Source organism: Dermatophagoides farinae, chromosome 1, assembly GCF_024713945.1.
Source record: "Dermatophagoides farinae isolate YC_2012a chromosome 1, ASM2471394v1, whole genome shotgun sequence".
Classification (NCBI taxonomy): domain Eukaryota; kingdom Metazoa; phylum Arthropoda; class Arachnida; order Sarcoptiformes; family Pyroglyphidae; genus Dermatophagoides; species Dermatophagoides farinae.
In genome coordinates this window covers 4,765,334-4,779,746 of record NC_134677.1, presented here as the reverse complement: position 1 = coordinate 4,779,746, position 14,413 = coordinate 4,765,334, and the positions used below count along the sequence as shown (strand labels likewise).

At 32.0% G+C, this 14,413-nt stretch overlaps 2 protein-coding genes across 5 annotated transcripts; one reads left to right on the top strand and one right to left on the bottom strand.

Moving 5' to 3' along the window:
* Positions 1-1,661: 1,661 nt before the first annotated feature.
* On the top strand, positions 1,662-9,564 carry LOC124491367 (alpha-adducin-like). 4 transcript variants are annotated; one of them, XM_075735154.1, is made up of 6 exons: positions 1,662-2,068; positions 6,726-7,570; positions 7,634-7,865; positions 7,928-8,519; positions 8,578-9,061; positions 9,129-9,564. In XM_075735154.1, exons 2-4 carry the CDS (start codon positions 6,993-6,995, stop codon positions 8,231-8,233), a joined length of 1,116 nt encoding a protein of 371 aa, XP_075591269.1. In that variant the 5' UTR covers positions 1,662-2,068; positions 6,726-6,992; the 3' UTR covers positions 8,234-8,519; positions 8,578-9,061; positions 9,129-9,564. The 4 variants fall into 4 exon arrangements, with proteins under 4 accessions (XP_075591269.1, XP_075591268.1, XP_075591272.1 ...); XM_075735153.1 differs by having other exon boundaries at positions 8,572-9,061; XM_075735157.1 differs by having other exon boundaries at positions 8,572-9,066.
* Positions 9,565-9,692: 128 nt separating this feature from the next.
* Positions 9,693-14,358, bottom strand: LOC124493138 (DNA polymerase theta-like). The gene is given in 5 exon segments (XM_075735147.1): positions 9,693-11,317; positions 11,396-11,968; positions 11,970-13,275; positions 13,339-14,158; positions 14,293-14,358. Coding segments are annotated over 3 exon segments (2,034 nt in total). The 5' UTR covers positions 12,156-13,275; positions 13,339-14,158; positions 14,293-14,358; the 3' UTR covers positions 9,693-10,042.
* Between the last annotated feature and the right edge of the window lie 55 nt (positions 14,359-14,413).

The following is a 14,413-nucleotide window of genomic DNA, read 5'->3' as shown; positions in this document are numbered from 1 at the left end:
AACGACATCGTGACAAGGTGTGATACTATATTATTCGCAATGGTTGTGATCAACCCAAAGAGAAAGGTTTCTACTGGGCGTATGCTTTTTTCCAATTTTGATTTAAAAGAAAAAAAACAACCAACAGCTTTTTCATTTATTCTTTCAATGATGATAGATTTTAGTTTAATATATGTGCCTAATTTAAAATGAATCGTCTGTGCGATTGCTCAAGTGGTGGTGGTGATGATGGTTTACGTTTTGAATTCTAAAATTATCGATTCTGGCTAATCAAAAGCACCACCTGGTCACACATAGCTTGGACAGCTGTAGCCGGCTTTGAATTTTTCATCTGCATCCGATTCAGCTGTATAGTTTTAGTCTAGTTTTTAACGTACGATTCTATCAATATAAAAACTAAGATTTAAATATTAAAGGCGTGGTAGCAGCAATTCCAACGATAGATTTTTTTGGTTGCATAAATGATGCTGAATGATTAGATATGAAAAAAAACATGCGTCATATCCTAAATATTCTGGCCTAGAATATATTAGATATAAAGGATAAAATTTGGTAGTGGCATTCGAGGAAAATATTCATTACATTACCGATGACCGCATTGCAGTAGTTTTAGTGAAAAACATAATCTTTTAGCTCTTTGAACAGCCAGTCTGAATTTTCCAATTACATTTTTCCATTATCATCAATGATGACCGATTTCCATGGTTAGTCATGTGTTGATTGTAACATTTCATCAATTCATTGTTGTTCATCTTCAACCAAATGAAAACAATGGCTGATGCAACCAACTATTTTATACAAAAGCAATAGCAAGCCATTGATCCATACACACACCAGATTCACATTATCTGTTTCATTTTGTATGACTCAACTTGAACTCAAAATAGTTGACAGAAAAAAAATTCACAAATTCAAATTGGATCCAGATTCGAAGTTTGACTGTAAACACAGTCGATCTGTCTGTCTGTCTCTTTCCCTATTTGTGTAAAGAATTGTATCTTCAGACCAACCTAACCATAGCCACCAACCGGTACGCACAAATCAAAAACGATACAACGTGGATACAATATGAATCCCTGAAATGAGCGCCACTGTTTCATGGAGCCACCACCACGATTACAACCACGACTACCAAACTTATACACAACCGCGCCCTAACCTCGAATCAAATTCATCCATCCTATTTGTGTATGGTAGACGATTGTAATAAATTGCGGAAATCTAGGTTCTTTTAGGGTCACTAAATTCTTTGGATAGATATATAAAGATTTATGGGTTGAAGGATACCGTGTTAATATGACCATGATGAGATCGATTTAACAAATTTTTTATTTTATTTTAGATGGAATTTATAAAAAAACCTATAATGTTGGAAATTGAATTGGAATTGACTCAACAAGATGTAAAATGAATAAATATGATTGTCAATGGCCCTATGACCTAATGATCATCGGGATTATGAAAAACAGAACCCAATGGATCAATAATTCCATGAATTCCAATCTTAAACAGTAAAAGTGAAAATACACTGTATATAAACCAATGTCTAATATTCAACATGCTACTACGTTCGATAGAAGATCCACTATCACGTTGAATACCACTACGACCATAATATAACTTGCTACAGATGTGGACCTGATGCTGCTATGTTTATTTGAATGAGCAAGAAATTGTATCCGTGTGTGTGTGTGTCTATCTGAAGCTAAGCGCATAGATGGATTGTGTTGTGCTGCAGAATCTTAATTAGTTGGTGATTTTTATATTTTGGTTTGATATATCCATATCACATATTCCAAGCAAAACATTTAATGCAGTTTTTTTTCATGTTTGTGTAATGTTTGTTTGTTGTTTTGTTGTTGTTTTTGTTATTGATAATGTGATCCATAGGATCCGGAATAAAATTTTCTAAATAAAAACTTTCATCCTTTACAACATCTTTGTAATTAATATCGAACATCATCATAATCATTATCGTCATCCATCTGACATTAGCCGATGATCAACAAACACTTGAGCCAAGAACAAAGATTTTTTAGCTGTTGGTGGCTCTTTATTTTTATTTACGGTAAGCCATGCAATGTTAAATGTGTTTATTATTATATACAGAGAAAAAAGTAAAATTCGGATAGTGTGCTTGTTGAAGAATCATAAATAGAATCTTTTTCCTTAGACTCGAACACACACACATTCATTTGATCTAATTACTATTGAATGTGTAACGTTTATTTCGTATCGAAAATCTTTGTTGAATATATGATTTTTGTTTTCAATTGTCGATGACAATCAAAAATGGATCCGATTTCTGTAGGATCAATCTGAATTGGAAATTAGAATAAAATAATACCATTTTATCAATCATTGTTGATTGTTGTGATGATGTTCTCGATTTTCATCATATCTTTTCAATTTTAAATTCGATTTCGATGTTTATTTATTCTCTTAATCCATTTGTCACATCAATAACTTGTTCTCAAATTCACACATGCATAATTTGTTGAAATGAAAACATTTCTAATGATGATCTAAGAAAAAGATGAGCAGTTATCATTATCACATATAAAAACACACACGCACACTGAGATTTACTGAATTCAAAATTTGAATGAAGTTATGCCTCTTTTCTTCTGGTTTGCTCATCTTGTAGGTTTTTCAGGCGGTTGGCGTTTTGTTGCTCATTCCTCGCCCAATTTCAAAGTCCATCCACGGCATCGAACGATCAATTCAACCTTAAAAAACAGACAAACAAACAACCAGACAACCATCATTGATGATGATCAACATCAATTATAAAAATAATAATAATCATATATATATCCATTTATTCAAAGACTGTTGCTGCTTACCAGCCATCCATCCCAATCATTAATTCAAGTTTTTTTCATATATTCAATCAACAATGATAATAAATATACATAATTCATTCCAGGATACACACAAAATCATAGCATTGAATTGAACCGTCAAGAAATTATATATTTTCTATGTCAAATTGATACTTGCTTTCGCTCTCTCTCTTTCTCTTTATGTTGATAATCTAGTCTTTACTATGGTGTTAATCGCAAATGTTTGTACTGTGGCCCATTTTTTCCCATATTTGCCGATTGATTATAATGAAGAGGATTCTGTTATCGTTATAGTATCTTTATGTTAGTCAGAGAACAAATAGAAGATAATTTGATCACTTCAGTTGAGTTGTCAATCTATATCGATTTACATTGATTATCATAGATTACTCATAAATTTATATCAAAGATGAAGAAAAATGGGGTATCATGATGATGATGATCATTACAGTCGTTATGTCCTTTTGTCTATTTTTTTATGATTATGATCATCATATTGATACATAATTGAATGGCGTATTCATAACAACAACAAACAACAGCAACAACAAAAAAATTGTCAACATCATTCTTTTGTCACATTCATTCTCGGTCATTATGTTTTATTGTCGTCATATCAAGCTTATGATTCAATTATCATTTCGGTAAGACTTTTTATTTTTTTTTTAAAAATATAGATATTCATGTTGTGAATCACCATGCTACAGTAAGGAAAAACTATAAAATTATTCTGCTGTTTTTTATTCGTTGATACTACCGGTTGTGAAATTGTCACCGTCATTTATTTTTTCATTTTTAAACTTTTAATTGTTAGCAATGTTTGTCCTCATCGACATTCATTCTCTATATGATTGATCATTTTTTATCGTATAAACTATATCGTGTTTACACATACACACATGTCCCTTATTTTACGGTTAAGAAACATCTGATTTGCTATTTTTGTATGACTGATGATGATCATAATGAAAATCAATAGGAAAAAAAATCTACCAACTATTTTCATTGTTTGGTCGTCCGTGAATGGTTGGTCGAAATAATGAATTAAAAGTAGTTAATGTCACATCATTTATAAATTGGGTCCTTTTGTCATCAGATCTATTTTTATATTGATGGATTCATTCACCCATTCACAAGTGAAGATTTCTTATTGTTATGAATAAAGTGAATTCATTCCGAATTCACAACTTGTTGCTTTTCAAGCATTTTAGTCAATGAAATTGAAGAGAGAGAGAGAGAGAGAGAGAGAGAGAGAGAGAGAGAGAGAGAGAGAGAGAGAGAGAGAGAGAGAGAGAGAGAGAGAGAGAGAGAGAGAGAGAGTCGAATTTTTAGACAATTTCAAAATGTCATTTGACCTTTTTTTCTCCTATCGTTTGTTTGTTTAAATTCGCTAGATTTATGATACCTGTCATTTATTCATCATCATCATCATCATTCATTTTATTTCAATAAAATAACTGGCTTCATCATTTGCATTAGCTTCAAATTCTATTAAATAAAACGAAAGCAAGTGTGGCAAAACGGACATTATTGAAATTGAATATCAAATATACTAGGTGTGTATGTGTTTATTCACAGTTTTTAAGTGTTTGCCAGGAAAAAAATGTTTCCTTAGCTCATTTTACGGCTATATTCACACTTTTTATTGTTCATCAATCATCAATCAATTAATTGCATTGATTCATATAGTTTGGAATTCCAATTTTCATTTCATCAAGAATTGAATGTATCGATTTTTTTATGAATCATTTACAAATGATAATGCCTATTGATAATGATGATGATAGCATGTTGGAATGTTCGTGTTATGGCTGACCTTGCCAAACAATTGTCATTTGATTTATTAGAAATATGTTGGTCATTTGGGATGTTCGTTCTTTCGTGTATCCCTTCCCAAAAAACGAACATGCATATACACATACACATTAAGATCAAAATTGAAAACAATAATGAATGTTCACTGTGTTTTGTGTGTATGTTTTTATTTTAAAAGGTAATGCTTAAATCGATTGTAATTATGTGTGTTCATCATTACACATTAACTTTGCCACCACATATAATCATTGGCTGATTGTCGTCGTCATTTCAACATCATAACTTTAAACAGTAAGAGAGAGAGAGAGAGAGAGATTGATTGTTGAAGGTTAATTTTACTCTCTCATTGAAAATATATTTGTATCCTATTGCCTTTGTACACAATTGAATTTTTTAGCCTAAAGAGAATGTGAAAGAATTAAAGAGTTTGAGCTACTAATGTATTCTACGATTTGTATTCGCATAATTGTTATAACAAATGGATTTTATCCACTATATTACATGTGATATGATATAGCAGACAACTACATCTACAAATTTTATTATGAGGATGACTACACAAACGATTTTGTCATTTTACCACAGATTTTTTGAGATTAATAACATTCACAATATAGTTTACGGCATTTTTCGAAATTATGAGATCCATCAATAATGTTGCAATGATTATCCCTGAATTAAATTTAATAAAAAGCCTGCGCAAAGTTATCATTAGCCAAGTTTTTTATTTACCAAATTGTTTCGTTTGCGAAAAAAATCAATCTTTTTTTTTGATGCCATCACCATTAGTAATCTGATTCATCCAATAGAATTTGCCCAAGTTTTTTTTTTGGTATTCTTGCAATGAGTTTGATTATATTGAAAAATTGCTTTTATTTTGGTTTTAAGCAGAAAAAATTTTTATTTTTGGCACCTTTACATGTGCACATGTGCCTCCGTGATGATAATGTTCAACAAGCGTGCAAGATTCTAGATAACGAGAAAAATGTTGGCTTTACATCTCCATTATTTATTCAACGTTATATGAACATCGAGAGAATGTGAATTTCATTTGTCAGTATTTTATTTCCGTCTTGGTTTGTTTGTTGTTTTTTCAACATTTCAAATTCATAAAGAATTAATATATACGATTATCTAATCTCCAAAAAAGAATTTATTCTCGTCTGACATGAATGTTCGGGTCGTTGGCTAGAATTTTTAATAAAAAGAATTGACTATTTTCTTTCTTCTTCTCTTTAAGTTGTGTTCAATGTCAAAAACAAAACGTAAGCATGCAAAATCTCATTTCTTTCATTCCTCCAATTATGCAGCAGATGAATTCGATTTCAATTTTTTTTTTTTTTTGGCTACAATATTAGATTTCTTTGAGATCATTTCATTTAAATAAAAAAATTCGTTAAACATTTCTAATCATTCAATCGATTTATGAAAAATTAACTGAAACAGTCAATGATTGAATGACACACATTTACAGCAAACCAATTCTTTCATCTTTTTTTAATTGGTTTGTAATGTGTCATAAGCTATGTTGATTGGTTGATTCGGTTTTTTATGTGAACTTGAAGCCAGCCTTTCGCTTATTTAGGACAATATTTACTTCCCACACATGTCATGATTTTCAATCATATCATATCAAAAATCATGATAGCAACGGAGGTGTTAATTGTTATGTCAGGCAAGTTGAAAAAGTTGCACTTGACCCTAAATATTATTGTATTGTTATGTACAACAACCTGAATCATTGTCTTTGGACAAAATACCATTGGGAACTAGTAGTAACTAAGAATAAAAACTGGTGATGACGATTGCTTACTTATTGTGTAATGAATGAATTAATAAGCATGTCATTTCTTTGTGAATGGCCAAATCTAATATTTTTCCTCATTGAAATCATATTTGGAATGGAGAATTTTAGCTTGATTAATATCTGTTTTTTTATTCATGTCACTCTTTTTCTATTTTAATTGGTTTGATAATATTCGATGATTCTAAATATATAAAACATTTATTTTGTTTGTTTTTACTAATACTATTTTTTGTCTGTTTGTTTCGTTTGTAATTTAGGAAGAAAAACTTTTGACTGACGATCGAATGATAATCGAAACCTGGAAAACTTTGTCCACTTTCATTTTTTCTACGAATTTCATATACTTGAAGCAGCTGTAATTAGGGAATCTTCATTGTCATATTCGACATCTGCATCATCGTTAATTTTTTTCCTTATTGTTGGATCAACATCATCATCACTATTGTAATTTTATTGTCGTGTTTGCTGATCAAACAAGATTTTTTTTAGTATACTTCTCATTGAATACAATAAGTGAACATAAAATGGCCACCCAAGCGGTGAATAATCACCATAATGATGAATTTGATCCAGATGATCCGGAAATTCAACGACAGATGATGCGTCCCCCGGATATTGAACAAGATATGAAGGAAATGGATCGTCGTCGTCGTGTTGATGTCATATTAAACAGCCAGGTGTTCCGTGAAGAATTGGAACGTATAATCGAGTCACAATTGAATGATGGCTATTTACCGGCATCATTATCGGCATTGCAACAGGTGACAGAATTATTGATGCCTGGTGCCAGTAGTCGTGCATTGCGTTTGGGACATTGTGGACCACCAATCAATGATATCCGTGGTGTCGATGGACTCAAATATGCTAAAGGAGAAAAATTACTGCGCTGTAAATTGGCATCCGTTTATCGTTTGGTCGATCTATATGGATGGTCGATGAGCATCTATAATCACATCACCGTTAGAGTCAGCCGAGAACAGGAACATTTTCTATTAAATCCATTCGGATTGCAATATGATGAAGTGACCGCGTCTTCTTTGATAAAAGTGGATCTACAAGGCAACGTTGTCGATCCTGGTTCAACGAATTTTACATTCAACAAGTAATTATGCAAAAATCCTTTATCAATAAGCAAAGCGTTCTATTAATAATCTTTTTTAATCAGAGCTGGTTATGTATTGCATTCAGCCATTCATGCGGCTCGTCCAGACATTAATGCCGTCATACATCTTCATTATGGACCTTGTGTGGCTGTATCGGCCATGAAACAAGGTCTAATGCTATGTTGTCAAGAATCTTGTGTTCTAGGTCACATTAGCTACCATGATTATCGTGGCTTATTGGTCAATCCAGAGGAAAGAGCTGATATTGTTCGAAATCTAGGACCAAGTAACAAGGTATTGGGTTTTTTTTTACAATCAAGAGTTTACCTTATCATCATTTGTATTTAAACCGTTAGGTTTTGATACTCCGCAATCATGGTGTTGTTACGTGTGGTGAATCATTGGAAGAAGCATTCTTCCTTATGTATAATCTTGTATTGGCTTGCGAGACACAAATTCGTCTCGCACAGGTGGGAATGGAAAACATTCAATTACTGCCACAAGAAACATTTGAAGAGGTACAAAAAGTTCTTCGTGATGATGCTGGCGCCTCTGTACAAGGTCTTGATTCAAAAGATGATAAACAAAAGCCCAAAAAATGGAAAATCTGGGATTTGGAATTCGAAGCACGGATGCGTATGTTAGACAATGCGGTAGGTTGATTGCTAATTTTTATTGTCTTCATCAATGATTCTATTGTTTGATAATTTTTTCTGACAATTTGCAATCGTGATTTATCGATTATGATAATTATTTGGTCCACCGAGCCAATGCCACAATTGAAATAGTTACCGACTCACCTCATAAGTCAGTTCATAACTCTCTTCAATGTTGAAGATAATTGAAAATTCAAAGTGAATTGATCGAATTTCAGTCAACTCGGATTATCAATCGATTATTCATTGAAAATCCACACTCGCAAATTTTAGCCATTCCCATTTTTTTTCAGTAAGTTTAACATTTCGTTAAAAGCTTCAATCTGACATTTTTTATAATTGAGTTTCAGAAACTTGATTGCCAAATTTGAAAAATATGATTTTTTGACTCAAGATTCGCTTATTGAAATACCTCGAGATTGGCACGAAGAAAAAACTCATGAAATAATGATTCTTGCACTTATCGACTTTTTAAAATGTTCATCTCTGTCTTGAAATGTTCAATCAATGAATCATAATTATTGATAAATGTAATTAACAACATGAATCAATCGAATGCTTCAACCGCTATTGGAACAAGCCTTATCATTGTAAATCTGTTCAACAGGTTTTTGGTCGTCAATGGCTCGTTCTGAAAAAGACAGCTTTAGTACATCTCTGATGATGATTCTAGTCATCGAATCGATAATGATGAATCTATGAAACATGAGACATGGATAATAAACAAAAATAAAAATGATCATGAATCGGAATCATCATCATTACAAAATTTGTGGCGAGATGATTGTCATTTTATTACGTAAAAATGTTGGACATTCTTGATATTGTGAACAGGTAAGGTTGGTTCGATTTATTACCACTATTTAGTTTATTAGCAAGTAATTCCAATTTTTTTCCCCAGATTCAGGTGGAATATGTTGAGTTTTTTTAATGACACGTCGCACTAACAAAAACTGCACAATTGGTATATAAGAACAACCAGTCGTAACAAGAACAAAGCAAGAACTAGAACTTTATTTTTCAGACTCAATAATATCAACAGTAACAAAACAGTTCGATAATTCAATTAACATAAATACATTATTTCATATTCAACAATTAATCATAACAGAATGTAAATAGATAGGATCAACGAACAAATTAATCAATCGATATGATGGAACCAGACATTAATAATAAATGATGATATCACTTACCAACAATGATTATATTGATATTCCCCCATTGAAAAAGGTTAAATTTGATTCAAAAGTTTGTTTTTTTTTAATTTTTTTTGTCTACATATATATAAATGAATGTTTTTTATTGACAAATAAATCGGTTTTTATTATCTTTTATTTGCTTTTTTTTGAATATGTTTGATTTTTTATTGAATTAACAAATGATTTTGGAAATATGAATTATTAACAATTGGTATATTCGAACAGAAAAAAAACGGAAAGAAACTTATAATAATCAATAGAAATTTAGTGACAAATATTTATGTTCAAAAACAGAATTTGTAAAGTTCCATAATTAAAAAACAAAACATAGCAAAGCAACAACAACAGGTAGGTTGGATTTTTCATTTTCTCGATTCTGAAATGGTCGTATTTTTTTGGTAAATTCGTACGTTGTCTTTTTTTCTCATCCATTGGGAATTTTCATTTTCATATTCTGGCTGTAATTGCCTATAATTCGGCAATTTATGGTGTTGATGTTCCTGGATCATCATTAACAGATAGTGATTGCAAGGAATTTAATATCAATAATTCGAATACAATCTTGGATCTTATCAACGATAGTTATGGTATCAAAATTATGGGTGTCAATACGTTATTGGCATGTGGCAATCATCATTTGCCTGGCATACAGAAGATATACCATATATAAGTCAGGCAACGGTGACGATAGATTTGATCGGAAACATTTCAATTCTTCATAGATGAATTGGCCATCCGATGGTGATACACCTGAACTTATTACAGCTCGACCAAGTTCAGTTACATTAATTGGTGATGATGAATCAACCGATTTTGTTTCACTACTGTTATTCGCTTCTTCAGATGAATCAATAGAGATAAATTCATAAGTTTTTAATTTATCCAATGCCATACGTATACATTCATTAATGATTTCAACCTTTTCCATTCTTAATTCTTCCATATTTGTTTGTGATGATTGCTGTTCTTCAGATGCCAACAATAAATTTAATGGACAATTACAAAAAAAAGTACGGCCAAGATAAACATGAATATCATCGATATTTTTGACCATTTCATTTGCAATCACTTCAAGAACAGCACGTAAAATTGGATCATTAACTACAGGTTCCCATTGTTTATTAGATGTAGTTGGAATTTGTTGTCCAACACTAGTTGTTGTTGTTGCAGATGGTTTGTTATTTTTCAATTTTTGTATCGTAATTAAATTGGATTTAATTGATGGCATTTTGGTCGTAATAAGTCGACGAGCCATATTGATATCTTTGTCCGTACAGAAAAGATAACTTTCGCCCATTGTATCGATTCCCTTACGTCCAGCACGGCCAATCATTTGACGATAAATACCAACGGGCAATAGTTTACTGGAATAATCGTATGGTGATATGATCATCACACGTCGTGCTGGTAAATTTACACCGGTTGAAAGTGTGGTTGTACAACAAAGTATCTTCAAGGGAGCATCACGAAAACCTTGTTCAACTATGCCACGTTCTTCCATTGTCATACCGGCATGATGGAATGCACAACCAAATTTCAATACACGTTCAAGATTTTGATCAAAACCAGAAGATGAACGTTTCAATGTGTTGATGAGCGAAACAATTCGTTCATATGATAGGATATTATCAGAATGAATACTTTGTCGAATATTACGTTAGAGATCATTCTGTGGAACATGATCTTTCTGGCCAATGTTGAATATGTTGGCAGCAATACTGTTAGCCATTGATTCACACATTGAACGAGTTGGACAGAAAATTAATGTAGAAAAACCTTGAACCAATGTTTCAATGGCCATGTAAATCAACGATTTGGAAAAGGTTGTATTTAATTTTAATAGATTACAATCAATTGTCTTTATCGGTATACATTCGATTTTTCCATTGTTGTCATTATTACTCGGACCACCACTTGAAACAACTGTCGATGCTAATGAATCAAACTGTGTGTATGGTGATTGAATTGAATTTGTCGAAATTTTGATAATTTTATTGTCAACAACATGTTCATTTAACGGTACTGGTCGATAATCGGTAACAAATAATTCAGCATCCAACCATTTGGCGATATCATTAAGATTCGGTATTATTGCTGACATGCCGATAATTTGTAATTGACGAAGATCGACATTTAATTTCATATAAATCAATTTTGATAACATTAATTCGAGAATATAGCCTCTTGATGTATCACCGATCATATGTAATTCATCAACAATAACAAGCCCGATACGATACATTTCTCTTTCTTCAATCAATCGGTTGATCATATTGTTTGCTTTTTCGATAGTACAAACAGCTACATCGACTTCTTGTATACCACCAAGAGGATTTGTTTGTCCAGCAAAGCAATCTATTCGTATACCAACTTGATTGAATAGCGGTTTTAAATTTTCCACTTTTTCTAATGATAACGAAACAAATGGCAAAACGATAATGGCTTTTTTACGCCTTTCCAATAATGTTTTGAACAAAAGAATATCGGCAACCATTGTTTTTTCGGCACTGGTTGGCGCAGAATATACAAGATTTTTTTTGATCATCCAGTACACCGGGTAATTCAAGGCATTCCACTTGCCAATCAAAAAATCGATTTATACCCATTTGGCCATAATAATGTATTATTTTTTCGGGTAGACTCCAATTTTTTATTTGTTTTTTATCGTCGATTGACGTTTCATTTTGCGATTCATGATAAAATTTACGTTTGAAATTAGTTGACATCGTAATTATTACAATGATAATATAATAAAAAAGACATAAAGAGATAGATATATGTGTTATACAATCAAAATGATATGCAGCAAACAGTTTTCGATGATGTAACAATTGAATTTTAATAAAATCTTTGAATATATCGCCAAAACATTGATTTCAATTCAAACGTTGGTGTGTGTGAAATAATAGTAGAGGTTGTTATAAAATTATCAACATTCTCCTGTACCACTATCTTCCGAACATTATTTGGTATAATGGATCAGTTCATTAGTGAGGTTTTTTTGTGGGGAAAAAATTTTTTTGTATGAAATTCCAATTGAAAATACTTTTATTTTTATTGATTTTTTTCCACAGAAAATATTGAACACTAGAAAAAAATATTGAACCAGATAGATAAGCAGACAGGCAAACAGATATAAATAGCAGGACAAAAATGATGAAATAACAATCACAAAAATTTCGTTTTTTTTTGTAATTTTTTTTATTTTTTGTACATATATGTGTTAACAATTATTTATTATATATATGTCACGGCATTTATGAAGAGGGCCGTGTATGAGTAGAACAACGTGATGGAGTGGAAAAAATGCGTCACTGGTGTCTTGGCAGTTGAAGTAAACGTGTCTTCGTAAAAATTTGATAAATTGAAATAAAACCGAATTGTTTTTGATTTGACATATATATAAAGAAAAAAAACATGTTTTAAACAAGTTAATATTATAAACAAATTATAGAAATATTCAATGGTCTTTGCAATGTTATTCGAGTAGTGATGAAAATTTATTGGGTCGAAAATCACCAATTGAATGTACAAAAGTAACGGCAGCCATATGTGTGGACATAATGTTGATTTGGAATGATAAACAATAACCTAAACGACGTAGTACACGTTTATGACATTTCAATTCATCCATCTGTAATAAACTTCTAGTTTGTTTCATCATTTCTTTGGTTTGTTCCATTTTATGTTTTAGACGATCTTTTTCATGTATACAATTTTGAAGAATTTTCCAAAATGGATTTGTATATATATCAATAGATGTATCAGTATATTTATCAAGTTGTTCTTTACAATTAGGAATGTTCTTCTCACAAAAATGATAATGATTGACAATAGTTGAAAAATCTTTATAAGTATGAAAGAAATGTGAAAAAATTTTAAAATAATTAAAAATCAATTAAAACTTACTTTCTTCCAGCTGCCGATATTCAAGATATTGTTGAAAGTGAAAAAAACTAAAAATAAAAACTATTTCGGTTTTATTTCAAATTTATCAAAATTTAATATTTTACAAGAGACACGTTCGCTTTAACTACCAAGACTCAAGTGACACGTTTTTTCCACACCACGTTGTTTTTCTTATCCACGACTCTCTTCATAAATGTCGTGACATATATTTGTAATTTTTAGATTGAATAATAATAATAACCAGCCCGGTACAGGCGCTTCGCGCCTGCCCAGGCTGGCCTTGCGGGACTGTCTATCCTTGACGGTCAATAAAGCTGGATACCCGCAGGTGTGGCGGCTGCGCCGCCCCCCTGCTTGGTACCCAGCCAAAGGTATCAATCCTTGACGGTCAATATAACTGGATACCCGCAGGTGTGGCGGCTGCGCCGCCCCCCTGCTTGGTACCCAGCCAAAGGTATAAATCCTTGACGGTCAATATAACTGGATACCCGCAGGAGGGGACGGCTGCACCGCCCCCTGCTTGGCATCCAGCCAAAGGTGTCAATTTTAACGCTTCGTGCCTGACGGTGGATTTCTATGCACGGCGTTTTGCTTCCGGCTTTCGGTTTGGTACCGCAGGGTCAGCCATGACTTGTGTATTGTACCTGACACCTTTGAAAATGTTACGTAAATCCAACATCAACTTATCGATCAAACAGCATATACTCACGCCTACGTGCTCTTTCTTGTTCGTTTAGCATTTTCTTTTCTTTATTTTTTCTTCAAACGAAAACACTAAAAAAATGAATGATGATGGTGAACAAACAATTAAACGAAAACACTAAAAAAATGAATGATTATGGTGAACAAACATGAACAAAAAATGAAATGAAAATTATTCGAATTCAAATTCGATTTCGGAATATAAAATGATGGTGATTAGATTAGATTAGAATTGATAAAAACAATACTCACTTTTCAATACTCATACTCATACTCATCATATACTCATCACATATTCATACATGAACACAAAATGAAAATCACGTGTGTCACTATCTAAAATTCGAATTCGAACTCTTTCTATGTTCTATTG

Coding starts and splice junctions, on each gene's coding strand:
- LOC124491367 (XM_075735154.1), top strand. CDS start 6,993: ATGGCCACCCAAGCGGTGAATAATCACCATAATGATGAATTTGATCCA. Junction 7,571..7,633: donor ACGAATTTTACATTCAACAA/GTAATTATGCAA, acceptor TTTTTTAATCAG/AGCTGGTTATGTATTGCATT. Junction 7,866..7,927: donor ATCTAGGACCAAGTAACAAG/GTATTGGGTTTT, acceptor TTAAACCGTTAG/GTTTTGATACTCCGCAATCA.